At 37.9% G+C, this 21,393-nt stretch overlaps 1 protein-coding gene across 1 annotated transcript in view; it reads right to left on the bottom strand.

Annotated features, from left to right (window-relative positions):
* Pola1 (DNA polymerase alpha 1, catalytic subunit) overlaps positions 1–21,393 on the bottom strand; it is a 332,579-nt gene that overhangs the window by 191,290 nt on the left and 119,896 nt on the right. The window contains exons 27-29 of the mRNA XM_006990119.4: positions 3,584–3,616; positions 2,455–2,547; positions 247–452 (exon numbers count right to left, since the gene is read on the bottom strand). Coding sequence (XP_006990181.1) covers positions 247–452; positions 2,455–2,547; positions 3,584–3,616 — 332 coding nt within the window. The remainder of the gene's footprint in view (positions 1–246; positions 453–2,454; positions 2,548–3,583; positions 3,617–21,393) is intronic.

Below are 21,393 nucleotides of genomic sequence, written 5' to 3'. Positions count from 1 at the left end.
AGATCTAGGTATAAAGATTTACTCTCAACATAAGATGTTACCTAATAGCTCGTGTTTCCTACTGTGAAAATTTAGCTTTATCTAACTTTTAATCTAACTGTAAAATTCTATTTGTAATAATGCAATACAGAATGAAGTTATATCATTATGCTTGGCAGACTTACAGGCATTTTCCATAGCACTTGGATTTTCTTAAACAAAAATTTGAAGGACAAACAAGAAAACAAAATTAAAAGCCAAACTCACTTTCCAGTGTCCTTGGCAAGATCACACCAGTCTCTTCTAACTATATCTAATCCTTTTAGCTCCTGTTTGGTAACGTAATTCCCATCTGATGTTGGTTCAACAACCAGAGCAGCATATTTCTTTTTCTTCAGCAGCAGCAGAGACTTGAAAACACCATCAATGTCTATTTCAAGCAGCTTGTACAATTTATTCACTTCACTTTTTACCTGTGAAAATTTCAATTATTTTATTGTCAGATTCTCAAACACCTAACAGGGAAAAAAATGCACATGCTATAAATTCCCAAGAGTTAACTTCAACAAAGCTTGAAGGCACATGTAAATTAATTAAAATTTATCATCCAACTTACAGAACACAGAATTATTTAGGGTACAATTTAAAAACTTTGAAAAACAAAGAACAAAATCAGATCTCAACATCACTCTCCAGTGTTTACCGGGAAGATTCCAGTCAGAATCTCACAGAGCTATTGGCTCATGAATGTTTACTGTAGCACTATTAACAATAACTTAGTTATAAAATCAGCCTAGGTGCCCATCAACAGAGGAAAGGATAAATAACATTCAGTATACCCATACACAATGCAACTTTTTCCAGGCATAAAGAATGAAATTATAATGTATATGTAAAACAGATACAGTAAGAAATATTCAGCTAGTTAAGTCAGACTCAGAAAAACAATTATTGGATTTTTCTCACTGTAGATTTTAGATTATACATATACACATCTGTACACATATAAAATCATATGACATGAAAGTAGAAACAAAAAGTGTTTAAGAGAACAAAGGGGATTAACTCACATATGGGGGTAGGAGGCTATGGGGAACATGTCCAAAGTACATTGCAAACATGTACGACAATGTCTGTATAAGACTCAGAAGTATGTACAATGAATACACACCAATAAAAATAAAATAAAGATCATAACAACTTGGGAAGTTGAGGCACGTGATGTCCCTATTGAAGTCAATTTGGGGTGGTTACAAAGCTCAAGACCATCTTGAACTATATAGCAAGATTTTATCTCAAAAATAAAATATTTTTTTAAAAAAACTAACAAATAATAACATAAATATTATCGTTCCATCAAAACAAAGGCTATGATTGTCTCTCTTCACTCCAGGAAATACATAATAACTATAGGAAATTATGTATAGGTCTTTCTGAATCTAAAATAATGCATATGTATTTGCCTTGAAACTACCTAATTAACAACTAGACAATCCAACAATTATGTGGGCAAAAAAATTACATAAAACTTTGTGCGATAATGTCCAAAATGTCCATTAGCACCTTGAATATAGACAAATAGTGATGTGCTGAATGAATAAATGAACAGTCTCTTGCCCTTTGCTGAAAAGGCCAAGGCACAAATCATCACCTCTAGGGAAAACTGCAAAGATTTACAAGGCCCAGTACGAGTACAAAAGGCCAGGCCTATGTACAAGTGAAGAGTACAGTTCAAATTCCACAATTTCCAGAGGGGGGGGAAATCAATAATTTGTAAGGTATTTTCATTTTCTAATATTGGGACAAAATCCTAACAAATCAAGTGCTCAAGAAATACTTGCCAAGTGTGAATCACCATTAAGAGGCTACCAATGGCTGGGGAGTGGCAACATATGACTATAAAGGAGGCAGGGGCTGGTGGATCTCTGTGAGTTCGAGGCCAGTCTGGTCTACAAAGCCAGTTACAGGACAGCCAGAGCTGTTACACAGAGAAACCCTTATCTCAAAAAATAAACAAAAAAAGAGGCTACCAATGACAGCTTCTAAATATCCCTTTGTATTTTCTAATATATTTTAAATACTCCATAAAATTAAATGTGTATGTGTGAGTACATGTGTATGTGTAGATAGGTAAATATTAATTCAATCACTTCTATGTATGAAATATATCTGAATACTATTAAAAACATATTTCCTTGTGAATGACAATGCATGAAGTTCTAATGTGACTACACTTAAACTTTTTTCAAAAGAAAAATGTTATCTACTTCTTAAGGAAACCAACTGCCTTTGAATTTTGCCCTGAAAACAAAATGGAGTATAAGGAAAAATAGGAGAATGAAAAATTTAGTGACACCAAGTTTATTATTTTCAAAAGTATACACATGTACATAACACATGCACTTATTGTATTTACTGTGTTAAATACAAAATTCATAAACCCAGATAAAATAAGCAATCAATAAATTATCTCACCTTATTTCCCAATTTAAATACTTCTTCCAGATTGGTGCTATTGGTATTTATCATAATTGAGTCTGTATCTCCATAAATAACTTCAAGATTCATCTAATGAAAGTCAAAAGTATAAAGATTAATAACAAAAACACACTGATCACTATCCACAATGAAACTAAATGTTTCTAGCACTAGAGACTAGACATGTCACTGATTTCTCACAAGTCATGTTACTATCTATACTGTCAGGATATAAAATTGAAGATTAAGAAAGCCTTCCCAATTTTCTTTTTAAAAACCTGGAAGAGAGCCGGGCGTTGGTGGCGCACGCCTTTAATCCCAGCACTCGGGAGGCAGAGGCAGGCGGATCTCTGTGAGTTCGAGGCCAGCCTGGGCTACCAAATGAGCTCCAGGAAAGGCGCAAAGCTACACAGAGAAACCCTGTCTCGAAAAACCAAAAAAAAAAAAAAAAAAAACCTGGAAGAGGCTGGGCAGTGGTGGCGCACACCTTTAATCCCAGCACTCGGGAGGCAGAGCCAGGCGGATCTCTGTGAGTTCGAGGCCAGCCTGGGCTACCAAGTGAGTTCCAGGAAAGGCGCAAAGCTACACAGAGAAACCCTGTCTCAACCACCCCCCCCCAAAAAAAAACCTGGAAGAATTAACTGTGTGTAATTTCAATTGAAACAGAATATGGGATTTAATAAATAGAAGAAGGTTAGGACACAGGGTCTATATTTAACTATTTTACCATGGATTTAGCAGTCATAGCAGTTTAAGCAGCAAAAATATGGATTTTAATTCTGGGGCACAAATATTTATTGGATTCTCAAACAGTATTTAGTAGAATATGAAGTGTGCCAAATAATCAATCATAACAAACAACACTGAAGCACATGCATTATAAAAGCTTAGAAATAAACTCTAATTAGCACCATTACTAATTTGCCTGAAACACATATAGGCTTCAAGCAGGGGCTAGATCATATCAGTGCTGAAACAAGAGAAAAGGCTGTAATCCATTAGGAGGGATTATAAATGTAAAGTAGGCATCCTAAAAACAATTTTCAGTATGTTGGGGTTACAATTTTCCTTGAACACAAAAATGTCACCTGGTATGACATTTCAGAGTTGTTTTAGAATGCATTACCTTCTGTACCATCTCTTTTGTATGCATCAAAATCTAAATAAAACAAAAGTCAATATTAATATATTACACAATTACAAAGGCATAAATATAGCACAAGACATTCCCAATTTCCAAGCATCTTTAAAGCTCCTGAATATTTCACAACACCCAATCTCAAATAACAGTAACATCAATATAATCTAAGTTTTCCTTTATGCTGATACTTAATAGAGACATGAAAGGCAATAAATATCTGTATTTCTGTGTATCTATAATAAACATGTATAATAAGGTATTCCTTAATAGTATGGCAAAGGTCACTTATTCTCAGTACTAATGTCTTAATAGAATTCCATGACTAAAGAAAGCATTATAGTGCTTAAATCTCCCAATTCATACTCATATTCAGACTCTTAAAAGGTGAGTAGCAAAGTACTCCATTTAAATTAAAATTCTTTCCTATATTAAATTCCTTGAAGGTGACTATACGGCCTGGAGATAGCATACTGCCCAGAAAAATGATGGATTTCAGTAAACAGTAAATGAAAACAAACATACAGATAACTATGAATGGGTCTATACCCAGGCCCACATGGCTACACAATATGAAACATAAAATAACGTACACACAGACAAAAACAGATAGAAGTTACATTGGACCCTATCAAAAGCAACATATTTAATATGTGAAGGACTCTGAAGATGTAATAATATGATGTACTGAGAGCAGAGACAGAGGCAAAGAGATACTAAATCATATGAAAGACATTATGGTGAGAGCACTTCCTGCATTCTATCCTTTCTTTCTCCAATATCTCCAAGAGGGAGCTACTATTAATATCCACATTTGTTAGCTGTGAAATCATTTCTCTCTCCTAGCCACAGCAAAACAAGGGTACAAAACTAGGCACTCTGGCTCCAGGACAGAAGCCTTGGTCACTCAATACTATTGCCACTCCAGTATCATTTATTCTTCATGCATCAATCTAAATCAGAAGTTTCTTTCCAATGAGTCAGAAATTTGCTTTCATTCATGGCTCTTTCTCCTGCCTTGTCAGCTAAGCTGAAATCCCAAGGTTTCATTTCAGTCTTTCTTATCTTCCATAATTCAGAGTACTTCTGTCATTGAAGCACTTGATCCATCTATCCACCATTGCCTATCTTCATTACCACTCCCCTCTCTTACTATTGTCCAACTTTGTTCATATATTCAAAAGTTCCGTGCAGGGGGGGGGTCGTGGTGAATTCTGATTAAGCTAAGCCAGTAGTTTTTACATTGGCTACATAGTGGAATTACCTCAGGCTCATTAAATAACTAAAGCAGTGACAACCAAAAAATGTCTCTGGAACCTGTTCCTAGTGTAAAACTCTGACTCCAATGTCGAGAACTACTGTGCAAGAGTACTAGCTTTCTAAACTTTATTACATGGTTGTATTTTCTTCCTCTCCCAAAGCAAATATCGCCCCCCCCGCAGAATATCTTTGACCAGAAGTGGGATTTTTTTTTTGGTTTATTAATTTTTTTCATTTATTTTACATCTCAACCTCAGTTTCCCTTCCCTCCTCTCCTCCCATTTCCTTTCCCACCTCCTCTCTGTCCCTCATCCACTCCACCTTTATTTCTATTCATAAAGGGGCAGTCTCCCATGGGTGTCAACAAAGCATGGTATATCAACTTGAGGTAGAACAAAGCTCCTCCCTTTGTATTGAGGCTGGGCAAGGCAACCCAGTGTGAGGAATAGGTTCCCAAGAGCCAGCTCATGCATTAGACTCTCAGTGCTAGGAGTCCCACAAAAAGACAAAGCTACACGACTATCACACGTAAGTAGAGGGCCTAGGTCGGTCTGACCAGTCTGACCAGAAGTTTTTTAAAAAGAGGATTCTTAGGACTGGTCCAAGAAAACCATGGTAATTCCATTCTGGAGGCATTACTGACTTAGACATATTCATATGACAACTTTACCTTGACAGATTAAACAAAGGTAAGGAGAATCCTCTAGGAAACTTCTGCAAAGGGTTTTTGTTCCTCATGAGAATTAGAAGAAAACCAGCCTCAAAGATTGAGAGCTAGCTAGAGCAGGCAACAGGCATCATGGTAACCATGAAGGACAATGGTAGAAGGTTCAAGCTAAAATGCTAAGGACGCACCTGACTCACAGGGATAGGTGGTTACTGCTGAATGACACCTATGAAATAACATTCTAACTTTTCTGAGGACTTAACAACTTGAATGAATCAGAACTAATCTCCTAAGTGTTTTCAGAGCCTCCGAGATCAAGCTCAAATTCTACAGCTATATCTAAACCCCAGCTCTACCTGTACAGCTGTTATTTCCTTCACTAAACCTCTAGCTGGGCAAAAAAAAAAAAAAAAAGTCATATATTCAAAAGTTCTGTGGTTCATCTTTTGTTGCCTTCACTCATACAAAGAAATTTCTGCCCCAGTCCTCTGACCATGATTACATTTTACAAAGTTCCGCTTAAACCCAACTTTATTCCATAAAGCCTGAGCTGACCATCCAAGCCTAGAATGATCTCATTGACTGTTCTCCAGTTTCTCATAGACTGTGCTGTTTCTCTAGTAATTAATAACTTTTACACTCCCCAAGTAGACCACAAACTTGTGGAGGTCCAAGGGCGTGTTCACACCTACAGACCTTAGCTATGACAAAAAATCAAAAGCTATGTGCCAAGTGCCTGGCAGGTCCCATTGTAATCTCAATTATTTTTCTATTAGACACTAAAATTAAATTATGGGACAATGCAGTGTGGGAAAATACCCAACCTTTTTTTTTTCCGGGGGTGGGGGGGTGGGGAGAGACATAATGAGATTGGCCCAAGTTAAGTTAATCCCAGAGAGGACAGAACTACTTATCAAAGGTTCATGTCCACTTCCTTACAAGACTTAGCTACTCTCATCACAACAGTCAACTCCATAAGCTCCCTAGGTTAACTAAGGCAACTGTTACATGCATATGAAGTAGCCCAGGAGCAATCTGTCACTTTTTCACTACATATTCAGTATCCATGTTCTCCAAGGCTTTCTACCAAGAGCTGGTGACAATGCCCTCATGTCAAAGTTTTCACCACAGTCTGTAACTCTTCAATTTATCTGATATTGTATCAGACAAACTGTAACCAGGCTGATCACTATCCTCTTGTGCTTCTTCACTAAGCAGTTCTACGTGGGGGATAATGTGGTGACCTAGACAGAGTCCAGTGTTTTCCCAAGTACTAATGAACAAGATCATCCAGGCTGCCTTAGGCTCAAGCTTCGATTCAAACTGTTCACTGGGGAGGGCTCTGATGTTTGGATACCCAGTGAACTACAAAATGAAGCTCTGAGACTTTACCTGAAGATGTGTCTGTTACAGAGGTTATATGTAGTTCACTTCCTGACCTAGAAAAAGGACCTATGGACTCATTTTCTTTTCATTGTGTCCCACCACCTTATTACAAAAGCCAACCCATATGAATGTTCTAGAAACTATTAATCAAAAACTTATACATTACAGGTAGTTTCTACATTGAAGAAATGCATTTTTAAAAATAGCCACTGGTATCTAGAAAAATCTACTGGACACAAGGTACAGTGAACACAAGATGACCGTTCATAAATTCACTTCAAAGTGACAAGCCTAATATTAAAGCTAGCCATTCTGACAGAAAATCATTTTATGAGCACCAGCGGCCAGCAAACAGGGCTCGAAAGATTGCTAAACTCATTAATAAGGCAGTCTGCAGCTATCTGATTTCACAGCAACACCTGCATATTTAGCTACTCATTACCAATTGGATGATGGAATTTTTTCAAGCACATTTCAAAAATCTGCCAACTTCAAGTGTAAAAAAATAAACTTTGTGGTTAATTTTTCCCTTAACAAAGTACAGCTGTTGAGAATAATTGTTCAAGATCTTACCCTGTAATGTCAACTGCAGCAGAACAAAGAGTATTTAATTAGCAAATCTATCCAGTAATTCAACACCTATTATATAAAATGCCTTCGTGATTTTATTCAGGATAATTTGCTAAGAGGGTTATTACTGACATTCAGATGGAATTTAAAATTCCTACGCAAGTCGAGTCATAATAGCAGTAATGATCTCCCCAATCAGGAGATTCGGTGTCACACAAGGCTCTCTTGCAATGCAGCAGCCGATTTCCTGACTTCTTAATTCCTGGGCTCAGCTCAGTGAGAGCCCTTCATGCCGATATTTCAGTCAGCAATACATCTTTAATGGGACTCTATTAAAATAACTAGAACAAAAATGACTTTTTTTTTGGTTAAAAAGAATGACAGCACTGCCATCATATCAATCATTGCAGGCTTTGCAGAACAGTGCCGTTAAGGGGAAAGAGGAGGGGGAAACAGGAAAGGGGTAGGGGTGGGGGTGGGGAAAGCAATAATTAAAAAAAAAATATCAAAAGGTATTTTAACCCAAATCTGAGCCTCGGAAGGCTGGAGAAAGGTGGTAAAAACTAGAAATGAAAACTTAAAATTTAAAAAATTGATTTTTTTAAAAGAAAATGGTTTGTTCTGGAATACACTTAAATATGCTGTTTACTAAGCAGAAAGTACAAATTTTCTACACCAAGGTTAACAGCAGCAACCTAAGACTACTACTGACATGTGTATTTATAGGTTCTCCTAATATGCCCAGCAGGACACCTGGGTATTTATCTATATTTTCTTTCAAAAGAATACTGTTGTGTTGCAAAGCATTCAAAAGTTATGAAATGTTTTTAGATGTCATTGTAGATTAATAGTGTTTATTAACAATAAACAATCAAGGGCATCAGCTTTTCACAGTTAAAAAAAGTTTCAAGGTCCTACTCCCAAGGTTATGTCTACTACTAATAATACGTACTAACAAGAAACCCACTTTGATGCATAATCTATGTTAAACATAATGAAAAATCTTACATTCTAATGAAATACTGTATAAGGTCAAATTCTGCAAAGCAAATAATGCATAAAGAGAATGGTAATGAAATCTCAATGGCTACTAATGACATAGAATTAGAAATAAGGGAAAATTTAAGAAGTACATTAGCATAACGGGGTAGCAAAATGAAGGATTTTGAATGATAGGAAAGAAGAAAGTAGAAGCAATGTAAATATTGTGATAATTGGTAATCCAGCCATCATCTAAGTGCTTCCTATTCTAAATTTCAGCAATTTCCAAGCAAGATCCAGCGCTCTACAGTTTTCCCACTTGATGAACATTTATTTTAAACAGAATTTACACTTCATATTCTCTCTTCCTTTTTATTCTTAATTCTTACATATGTCTTCTCCGTAAAATGCTCAAAGAATAAGGGCTGTGAGCTTAATAAGCATTCTGTTTTCTGTCTTTAACAATTACTGCCTTTATGATACTGGGTTGCTTATTGATATTAATATTAATTTTATTTTCTCCAAAACTAGGGTGTTCTTCAAACCTAGTTCCCAGAATGGGGTTGGAATAAAAAGAACTATATGCTGAAAAAGTGCTCTGTAAAGATAAAACATTATAAAAATACTAACTTCTTTTTAAAAAGTAAGAAAAACTGGAGTCCTGATTTAAATTGCCAATTACTAGTTAGGTCTCTGAGTCCTCATTGATTAAACAAGGAGGCTGGGATTACCTCCAAATCTAAAAATCTAGAATCCCAAGTTTGACATGAATAAACGTCTCTTCACTAGATTTGCTTGTTTGATTTCTGAAACATACTCACCTCTTTAGTATTAGGAAAGGGAAACACTAATATATCTAACAAAAAACACTGACTTCAAGAATCTATTTTCATATTCTAGGTTACCTTTGAAGGCTTTAATTGTAAAATAACTAAACCCATTAGTGCTCACAAACTGTCTACATAGCTTTATGCACACAGTATAAGTGGGTGGCTGGCTATATTTGCAGTACTTAGAAACACCCAATACCTTCTGTTATAGTTTTCTACTCCTAGGGAGTAGAACATACACATACACATCTGCAAATTTATCACGGTTTCTCAGCCTCAGCATCATTTATATCTTAGGCCAGATAGTTCTTTGTCATGAGGGGCTACCTTGCAAGATGTAAACTGAAAGATGTTTAGCAGACAAAGATCAGGCTTCCTTTTCAAAATTCAATGAACAAATACACCCCCTGATACTAGACTAGATCTTTGCAACGTGGGGCCTTCTCTGCACTTTTATGCTATTCCTTCAGACCCTCACCAGTCAGTCTGTCTCTAGCTTCAGTACCTTCTAAGCCAGTCTTAACACTTTGCCAATATTCATTCTAAAACATACTTCCTTAAAATGAAATCCACGCTCACTCACTCAGTCCTAAAACCCATGATCTACTTAAGGCCTTATCTTCTGGTGGTCGCCACATTTGTCCTTCAAGCAGGCCTTCCCACGTATTTTAGGTTCATTAAACATAACATGTTTTGGGCCTCCTTAGAGCAATAGGTACCACATCATACCATGTTCTTTTTTTAAACATACCATGTTCTTTTCTTTTTTTCCTTAAGACAGAGTCTCATTATGTAGCACCGGCTATCTTGGAACTCACTTTGCAGACCAGGCTGGCCTCAAAATTCAGAGGTCTGCCTGTCTCTGCTTCCCAAGTTGGGGGATTAACATGGCTTGTGTTCTATTCCGTCTTCTGTGCTTTTCACATGCAGTTTCCCCACAGTGGTTAAAACTATGTCATGGCTAATTTCATGTGTTAGCTTGGTTATACCAGGATACCCAAAGATTTGGTCAAACACTAATCTAGATGTCACTGAAAGTGTTTTTCAAACAGGATTAAGACTTAATGAATTCCATATGAAGCAGATTACCATCACATCCAATTAGTTGGAAGGACTCAGACGATAAGGACTGAGACTCTCTCCAAAAAAAGACATTCCAGCTGCAGGCTGCCTTCTAATATCAGTCACAGCATTAACTCTTCTTGGGTCTCCAGCTTGCCCACCTACCCCACAAATTTTATCCCTGCAGGTTCTTCGATTTGCATGAGCAAATTCTTATGTATGTACCCTCCCTACAATTCACACAATCCTACCTCTTACTGGTTCAGTTTCTCCAGAGAACGTTAACACAGGCAACCTAACTACAAAGCCTAATAATGTATAATTCAGAACAAACAATATAATGTCTCTAAGTTGCTACTTTCTCAACTACAAAACGGAGAGAGTAACTGACCGTTCCTTACAGTAGGACATTAAACACAACATTGTATATACTTTAGTATGTGCACTGAGATTAAGTATTTGATAAAGGTAATATCCATTTATTTTATAAGGAACATCATTCTGTCAGAAAGGTCTTCTCTGGCTTTGATAACCCAATGATACTAATGAGCATTCCAGTCCTATGTTCCCACCAACACAAAGAGAGGCAAAATTGAGAGGCTATAAGCTAGCTATAGACAGAGATCATGTCATAACTAAACCTAACACAATTCTTGGCACAGAGCAATAATTCAATAAATAATTATCTCAGATTATGGTATAATGAGGAAAATCTTCAGTGGTCCATTTTGAAAGAACAAAGTTATTATAAATCAGAACATTCATCTCTACAAGACCTCTCCTACACACATTCAGTATGTATTTAAATGCTGGCTCTTTCCAAACAAGAAATGAAGAGTGAGTCAGTTTTAATCTTCCAACACAATCCATGGTTATATAAACAAATCGAGAAATTATTTTCTACCCCAATAATAAAGGTCCATTGATTATAAACTTAACTGAAATCATACTCTTCTAGGCATCTTCAGGTAAATAGAGTTTATTTTAAATCCTAAATTTATAAGCTAATTAGATCTTCTGATAACTTACGTGTAAAGAACAGAAAACATGTTGAAAAACAATACTTTCTGAAAGGTTTCTACTCCCTAGAAGGCACATTTAATGATATTTATCAGTATCTCTCAATTATTGCCCTACAATTTGACAGGGCTCAAATTTTGTTCCAAAAATCTAAAATATCATCAACTATGGTTTCAATTTTTAAACTGAATCTCTTCCAGATCTTACAATTTCTTTCCTCTAATGTGGACATTTGTCCTCTGGATTTTTAAAAACTCACATTCTAACTTTAAAGAAAAGCCCCTTTCACAACCAGCATGCTTATTCTCCGTTCTTCATCCACTTAGGTGTCTGGTTTAGAAGTTTGAGTTATACTAGAACGGTAACACCAGGCTTGAGGTTTGTCTCTCACACAGGACCCTGGAGAGCTTTGTAAAGATGGCTTTAAAGCACACTTAAATCTAATCTACTCACCAATACAAGAGCTCAAGTATGGTGGGTCTGTATACTCTTAAAATATTAAGTTCCCTGTAAAAAGAAATAAAGTCCTAAGAAGCTAAGATTGAAACTAGAGCAGGAGGTATTAACCTGGGGTCAGTGAAAAATTCTGAAAACTCCTAGCAAAGATTTGAAAGTATGCATTTTTCTAAGAAGAAGGTCCTTATTTTTCATCAAATTTGAAATTTTAATTTACTTAAACCGAAGTACCCTTGAAGCTACCAGAATGAGTCATGAGAAGAGAACTTTGGCTCCTTAGGATTCACAGAATGTCCATGAGATTATGAACACACCCACTCAATGGGTCTTGCCCCTAGCTTTCAAGTTGGGCGTTTTTTTAGCCCCTACCGCCAGTGCAATTCCCCTCACAAAAAAAGCATGTACATGTCCAAAAGCTCTGGGAGTGGACTCCCTGATTGATTCATCTGTGGGCTAATTAAGATGCGGCCAAGCTCTGTCCATGCTTTAGTGAACATCAGCACTCAAGCAAGTTTCACACAACCTGATTAAAATTGACTCAAAATGTCTTCCTTCAGTAATCACTTAGATGGAATGAATTTTACATTAGTGGGATCAAGCATGCACCAGGCCTCAGTGGAAATGAAAAGGGCTTACAGTAATAGGATTTATAAACCCACCCATTAGGTTAATGGCTAAATGATTTACATGTAACTTTCTCCCCCACCCCGCCTTCCCTCACCCTTTAACTCAGTAAAAACTATGCTTGGCATTTTCCACTGCAGTGCCACACACAAAGGAAATAGCCTTTCTATTTTGGGACATTCTAATTTCTAATAATGGCCTGGGTAGCTACCATTAACTCTTTCAAAGCACAAATAATTGACTAATAAAATTAAGTATTCTATAAGGCCTGAAAGTGCTTAATTGATCATAATTGTCTATTTGAGAAGGAGGCGTCAGACTGGCTATGCTCAGATAATGAAGTTGGGCAATTCTGAAGCACTGCAATCAAGATAATACTTACAGCTAAAAAGGACATTAGCATTTTCTAGAATCTGCAACATTTTCTTTATAACTGAGGTCATGGGAAAATCTGACTAGAAAACTTGAAGCTCTCAACCCTAACAAACAAATGACAGATCTAACAGGTTGTCATTTGTCATTACTAAGCACATAGCTTAAAAAGCTCAATCCTGAAGGAGCACATAGCCGGTAGTCTAGGGGACACCAAGTTTGAAAGTGACCAAGGCATTGCTATCACCATTTTGATAGAAGCATTTCTGATTTCTCCAAATCACCTTTTTAGGATGAGTGTGCATCAAGACAGTCACTGTGCTGCCTTTCATGACTTTCCATGCACATGCAGGTGGCAGAAGGAACTTTTATCCTTCCTTTTTCATTTTATTTTTTGTATTGGAAATTGAACCCAGGGCTTTAGGCATGTCAGGAAAGTGCTCTACCACTGATCCTCCCCCCCGCCCCCCGCCCCAGCTTGGCTTAGAAAATTCTACGCTAAATACCTTAGAGAGTAAATTCTTTGTTCAGTACTAAAGTTATATAGTAAATTCTGTTTTACAGTGACCATCCTTTCAATATGCCCTCTTATAGTAAGTTTTTTAAACAAAGGCTATCCCTTGTTTCCCTCTATCATATTAGAAGTTCATAAAAACAATTGCATGCTTTAAATCGAGGGGCCCACTTCAGAGAAAAATCTTCTAGAAAGATGATCTAGTTTCAGGAAAAAGTAATTGTGTTCACCTATTCAGAGACATGTGTACTACAGACACTTGTTCAGGCATTCTTCTAGAATATAAATATTTAAGAACCAATCAAATCACAGGTTCTCATTTATTAACCATTTTTTTCTCCTGTCCCATTATCTTCTATATTTTCAGAAAAGGTATGAAAGGAAATTAGAGAAAAGTCATCTAGGATGGAGATATAGAATACAATCTAGAAGCAGTAATTTAAGGTTTGTGTAAGATTCTGCTACTTACTGCCAAAAAAATTGTTCTTCATTTCCAAAGTGGCATTTCTACTCTTTCAAGTTGGCCATGGCTCAAGCATTTTATACAAATGATATGAAGCATTGTATTATCTCTTTGTTTAAAAGCCCCCCCCCAAAGAATTCATTTATTCATGCACCAAAAATAATTTACTGAATTTTTCATGCACTAGCTGGTAGGGAACACAAAGATGAATGATTTTAAAATGCCCCCTTCCACCAGGCATGGTGGTGCATGACTTAAATCCCAGCACTCGGGAGGCAGAGACAGGTGCATCTCTGTGAGTTCAAGGTCAGCCTAGTCTACAGAGCTAATTACAGGACAATCAGGGCTACTTAGTGAGACCCTGTCTCAAAAACAAAACAAACCAACAAAAAAGAAATGACCCCTTCGTGTGTGTGTGGGGGGGGGGGTTGTGTGTGCACGCGCATGCTCGCACAGGCACATATATACATGTACATGATAGAAGCCACTGGGGCAGGAGTCAGAAAAGTTCTTGAAAGTAAATTGCATATAAATGGAAGATGAATCAGAGAATAAACGGGAAAAGGAGAATGAAGGAAGAGTGCAAAGAATATACAAATAACATACAGAAACTGAATTAATAAAAGGAGATCACATTGTTCTAAAAGTTTTTAAAACAAGTTTTATTCCTCCAATAGGAAGACTATGAAACATATGTAGGGTTAGAATGCTCAGGGAAAGTGGACAGAGAATAAAGAAGAGCCAGAACTATGAAAAAAAACCACATTGAGGATTTTAGAGAGTGGTACTATAAGACTGACAGCTTAAAGAGGTCTCTAAGACAATAAAACATGTAGCAAACATGTAGGGTAGGACCACAGTGACAAGAGTGGCATGTTGTGGTCTGAACAGCATAGAAACAGTGTCAGTAGGGATACAGAATCACATGTATTTAGGAAATGAAATCTAGATGACTTGGCGACAAGTTGCACTTGGGGCAAGAGGATGACGGGGTCAAGTATAATGCTTATGTTCCTGGCTTAACAACTGCATCATCATTCATTATGAGAGGTATCTGGGAAGGGCAGTTGAAATTGAATAGGACATACTTTAGGGACATTTACATGAAGAGTACAGGGCTGGCAAGAGTTTCTGTGGGTAAATACACTTCACTGGGCAAGCCCAATGACCTGAGTTCAATCCCTGGAACCCTTGTAAAAGTGGAAGGAGAGAACTGACTCCTGAAAGCTGTGTTCTTAGCCTTCACATGTGCACCATGGCATGTGTACAGGTGTGTGTACACAAACCCCTACATACATACATACATACATACATACATACATACATACATACAAATAATAACAACAACAGCAACAATAAATCTAAATGAAGATTGCAACCAGGCAGGTAAAAGCTAAAATGCTCAGAAGAGGGGAGGGAATGTCGAGTATCTGGGGTATAAGAAATCTAATGTTTGAAAGAGGTACAATATATGAATAAGCAAAACAATGTTAGCCCACAAATAACATTCTTGAGAGATGGATAGATCGCACAACTCAGGAAAGGCACAGCAGAGAAAAGGGAAACTACACAAAAGGCTCACACCACAATCAGTGATACGAAAGTGACAGGTGCCCCAAGAAGCTCTTGATCCCCCATTCCTCCAGGACCTTCCATTCCCCTTCAGCTATCGTGTCTCCATTCTTTCTGTCAAAATTGGCAGGTGTCACACAAATGAGGGGCCACTGGCAAATCTGACATAGGCTGCCAGTCAGACAGTCAGGCACCATATAATGACCTTGAATGAGAACAATCCTAACAGGTGGCTAGGATAACTCTGAACAAGGTCAAAAAGGAGGAACACTTTTTATGTTCACATGATACCAAACCAGCTTCAGGGCACAACTCAAACAGCAATCAAAACCTCCATTTGTGCCTCTGTTTTTGAGATGATGCTGATGAGCTTCATGGGAAAACTGAACAAGGGTCAATTTATATCACAAGAAAGAACTTTCTTTATGTCTTAAGTAACCATCCTTTCCTCTGCTTCCGCCCCAATGTTTCAGGGAAAGGTGTTCTTTCTTATGTCAAATTTGGTGCCATTAGGGAGCAAGTTGATTTATATTTAGCCAATAAAGGAAAAGATGATGGATCCAGACTTGGCGGCTCACACCTAAAGTCCCAGCACTCAGGTGGCTGAAGCATGAGGATCATCATGAATTCAAAACCAGCCTGGGCTACACAGTGAGATCAAGGCAAGCCCGGGTTACAAAGTAAAGCCTTGCCTCAGAAAACTGAAATAAAGCAAAACAAGATGCCACACTGGGTTCTCCCCAGTATCTATATTATATCCATCATAAATTCCCAGAGAACTATGACCAAGGCAGAGTGATTTTACTACTTTGTCACTGGTTAGATTTTACAACAGCAAATGTCTCCCAGTTCTCGTAGAACTTTAGCCTCAGAACAAGCCACTGTGGTGACAGGACAGGCAGCTGGAGCTCAGAAGTAGGTGGGGGTGGAGGGACTAGAGCAACCTTCTCTGAAAACAAGCACCTTAATCAAGGCCCAAAATCCCACTGGAAGGTAAGAAGCCAGGAGTCCTGTCGAACGTACTGTTTATAGGAAAGGTGGTGATGTTTGTGTGTAAGGGGACGGAGGGGAGGGGCCGACTTTCCCTTCTCTGCAGACAACTTTTCTCGGCTCCTGCCCTCTTTGGCATGGTGAGAATGAGACACACACCACTGGCATGTGGGTACTCAGATGAAGAATCCAACCAGTAGATCAGATTGCTGTCAGCTGTGAACGGGCCAGCACTTCAGCTGCTTCTCAGTCTTTATTTTTAAATGGCAGAATGGGCTCAAGGGCAGAGTGGCCTGTCACACAAGAAGACACTAAAGATTTAAAAGGATAAAATCCAAACACAACTCAAATAGGACTAAGGAACTAAACAAGTGCTTCAGAAAAGCACAAGAGCATTTGAAAAAAAAAAAAACAGTAACTAGAGAGCTTCTCTTAGTGACACAGTAAAGGAGAAACTAAAAAAAAAAAAATGGGAGTAAAGACTTTAAAACTACAAATCAGTTCCTCATCAATGGAACTATAAAATACTTGTCTTTCCACCACTGAGAACAGAGCATTAAAATGTTGGGATGTATTACAAAGTTACCTACTCAGTCTTCAAAACCAAAGGGCAGACACAATTACACGTAAATCAATAAAATTTCAACAGCCTAAAAAGAACTTCTCTATGCACAATTAAAAAGTGCTTCATGTATCCCTTCACCACTACCAACATCATCACTGGATCAGTCCTGACTTAATTCTCCTTAGTTGTAGACCAAGTTGGATTTTGATGTGCAAACTGCTTTTGATGATATTTCATTTTAAACAGATAAACACTTTAAAAAAAAATGCAAGCCAAAAACACCCTTTTGAGAAACTAAGAAAACAGATGTGGAAGCCATTTGTTTAGATGAAGAGGAATTTTCGCTTTTATAGGAATACAATGATTCATGAACAGGAAAAAAACTGTCATCAAGTTTACTTCAATAGATACTCTTGGGTTTGAGGCAGCTTTCTAAATATGGCCATTGCTTTTCTTCAAATCTCAACTCTCCTGAAATATCTCAAACTACCACTAACAAACATCACTTTTGTCTTTGTTCTTTGAAGTTTTCTGCTTAGTTTTAATATATTATGCTGGCGGGGGGGAGAAATCCCACAACTGTTGATACCATAGAAATATACATTTTTTTCCTTTTCCTTAGGTAAACTGGACTAACTACCAAAAGGTTTTGTTATTTATCAAAAACATGCTGCCCTGGGCAGGGCATGGTAGTACATAACTTTAATCACAGCACTCTGGAGGCAGACGTGGATGGATCTGAGTTCAAAGCTACCCTGGTCTGCATACTCACTCAGTTCAAGGCTCACCAGAGCTACACAGTTAAGACCCTGTCTCAAAATCAAAACAAAAGCAGGCAGACTTAAGATTCTTATGAAGAATGCAAATCAACTTCTTAAATAACAGCTCTCCTCAATCTTGAAGGAGCTGGAATAAGATGATAGTGAAGTTTTTCCAAGAACTTTTGTCAAAGAGAAAAATTACCTTTCTTGGTTTTTGTTTAATGAGATACTAGAACCTAAACCGAGAGGAAACAAATGGTACTAGGTTTAAGGCAAAGGCTTCATTTCTCTTCTCCCTTTTTCCCCTTTTTCATTTATTCTTCACTCATATATTACATCCCAACAGCATTGCCCCTCCTTTCTGTCTAGCCCCTCCCCCCACTTCCCCTTTCCACCAGAAAAGAGCAGACGTCCCAGGGATATCAACAAAACATAGCATAAAAAAGTTACAATTAGTAAGACTAGGCACATACCCTCATATCAAGGCTGAACAAAGCAATGCAGTAGGAGAAAAAGGGTCCACAAGCAGGCCAGAGTCAGAGACAGTCCCTACTCCCACTGTTAGAGACTCACAGGAACACCAAGCTACCCAATCATAACATATATGCAGAGGGCCTAGGTCAGACCCATGCAGGCTTCCTGGTTGTCTGTTCAGTCCTGTGAGCCCCTATGAGCCCAGGTTAGTTGATTCTGTGGGCCATGTTCTTATGGTGTCCTTGACCACTCTGGCTCCTACCATCCTTCCTCCTCCTCTTCCACAGGATTCCCTGAGCTCTGCTTAATGTTTGGCTGTGGGTCTCTGCATCTGCTCCAATCAGTTGCTAGAAGAAGCCTCTCTGATGACAAGTATGCCAGGTTCCAGTATAGGAGAATATCATTAGGAATCTTTTTTTTTTTTTTTTTTTTTTTTGCTAGTTGCATTTGGTTTTTTCCTAGGTCTCTTGGGCTATCCAGCCTCTAGTTCCTGGCCATCCAAGCAGTGCCAGGAGTGGGCTCCCTCTCCTGGTGTGGGTCTCAAGTTGGACTGGTCATTGGTTGGCCACTCCCACAAGTTCTGCTCCACCTTATACCCACCCTATTCTCTCCTATTCCACACAGCTGACCTCCTAGCAGTCTGTCCTTGTAGAGGTATCAAGATGTATAAAGCCTGTGAGTATGAGACAAAATTGGTTCATGCTGATCAATTTCTTTGATGAACAATAACAAGAAAAAAGTTTACAATTCTCTACAATGTCAGTTCATGAACACAGATGCAAGTAACAATAACCCTTTTCCAATACACTTGTTTGCCAATATTGACATTTGACTTTCTATAGTTCAGATTTCAGAATTGGTTATTTTAACCTATCTTATACATGACCCTCTCCCAAAGGATACATATAGTGCGTTTATACTGATGCCAAATAGGTCCTAAAATAATATGGGCAGCTACTTGGTACATCTTTGTGTAACCAACTTTTCTTATTGTTCTCACCAAATACCTGACAAGAAACAACTTGAGGGAGCATGGAGTTTATTTGAGATCACAGCTTGGGGAGATACCACCCATTATAGTAGGGAAGGCATGACAGGGAAAATAGTTTGTAGCTGGGGCAACAGAATCATTAGGCTGATTGGCCATATCTTGGTGGACCAGGCAGCAGAGAAAAGAGAATGCTGACACTCAGCTGGTTTTCTATCATTCTCCTTTTTATTTACCCAGAAGCTGCGCCTATGGGATAGTGTCCCCATCATTCAGGATTGATTTTCTCTCAATGAATTCTCTCTGGAAATGTCCTCATTGGCAGGCTCAGGTGTGCCTCTTTGGTGATTCTAAATACAGTTAACTAACAATTAATTAATCATCACAATCTTAGACCCTGGCTACTTTTATTCTACCCAAAAGAATACCAAAGCGGGATGACTAGGTTTGCTGCCCAAGTGACATGTATGAATCCTTTGCAGATCCTTTTTAAAATGGGTACCATAGCACGTGGATGACAGTCAGAGGATGTTTTGTAGGTGTCAGTTCTCTCCTCCACCACAGGACTTCTGGGATCAAATGGGTCATCCAGCTCCACGATCATCACTTTTAAGAGCTGAGCCATCATCTCCCCAGTCCCCGTGAACACTCTTCTAAAGAGAGACCAGCTATGGCATAGCTTTCTCACTTGGATGTAATAACTAAAAAGGCTCGCTTTTATGTCCTTTAGCCAGACTTTATCCCAAAGAGAAAGAAAAATAGTACTACTGTTCTAAAAGTATAATCCCTCCCTTCTCCTTTTATTTATATATTCTGCACAAAACCTTACTGGATACAAGTAACAAATTAAGGTTATGTTTAAACCCTAAGAATGAACATTTAATGGTCAAGATTTTCTACACTTGATCTTAGCCCAAAAGCTGAGAAGTGTTGATCAAGATTTTCTAATGATACACTTTCCTATCTCAATCTACTACTTATGTTTACAATCTTAGGAATAATTCTACAGAATCCCTCTAATTAAACAAATAATTACAAGGGCCTCAGAACTGAGGGAAGTATAAAAGGAGTTTCACTAGCCCAATGGAATGTGTAGTAAAAACAAAATAATTATGATCACTTCCACTGTTGAGAATTAAAGCAATGGGACCCAAGAGCTGGACTAAAGGAATGTAAAAACAGGAAGACTGAGCAAATCACACCAAGTCCGAAAATCTTTTTCTTTGGATACATTCCTAGCTCTCTGAAAAGAAAAGGGGCACAGCTTGAGACCATGCACAGATCAAACAATGTAGTTAATTTTTAAAAGGGCAGGGTGTTGATACAAGATTTGGGGGTGGGGTGTAAGTGGTTTGACATCATTTCAATATACTTGACTCTACCTACTATACTATTCTCAAAAAGGTGATCAATACCAGGGCTCTAACCAGGGTCAGGTATCTGGCAATTCAAGTAGCTTTAGTAGAATGACCAATATGCTCTTCACGTTTCCTCAAAATCTAGTCATTCCTGACAAGATTCTAAGAATCTCTTCTCTTCAAGCCTCTCTGGCCACTTTCACTCCATTATCCACAGCATCCATTTTTCTCCCCAACCAAGGATTACACTTGACAAACACATTCCAACAGTCTACATTGCTCAAGACATGACACTTAACACTGAAGATGAATAAGAAGTGTTTGTACCTTTTAAGAACTTGTAAACTATATTGAGAATTTACACTTAGATTTACAGTAGCCTCACTTCATATTTTTAATTCCCCACCATCCCTACCACCATCTAATGGTTAATGTGTAACGTATAACCTATGCTTCAGTCTGAGAACTCAGATCGCTCTTTTGCCAGTAAGATTTTCTTGGCAAAATCAATGGTCATTTCTCAGATTACATTCTTCAGCAAACACCTACCTTAATAGAATTAAAAGGTATGTCACCATCCTTCATCAATCCAAACAACCCCATATGTGAGTATATCTCAAGACATTGACAAGCACCCCATATGGGCAAATTTGCCCCTCTTGAGAATCACTAACCTGTATCTGTAACTAAAATATTCTCTCTATAATCTTAGTGTGTCGTGCTTGAAAAGTAATTTTCATAAAGCATACTGACTCTAAACATATGCCTAGTGTTAGGAGTATCTGGGGCATGTTACTGAAGATGGTCTTTTCATGTTTAGGCAAACTTTTGTTTAAGTCTCCAAAAATGCTAGATACCTCACCTTTACTCCATTCCACTGTCTAG

Source organism: Peromyscus maniculatus, chromosome X (genome assembly GCF_049852395.1).
Source record: "Peromyscus maniculatus bairdii isolate BWxNUB_F1_BW_parent chromosome X, HU_Pman_BW_mat_3.1, whole genome shotgun sequence".
Classification (NCBI taxonomy): Eukaryota; Metazoa; Chordata; class Mammalia; order Rodentia; family Cricetidae; genus Peromyscus; species Peromyscus maniculatus.
Note: the sequence above shows the minus strand (reverse complement) of the source record. Positions and strands in the feature narration are given on the sequence as shown.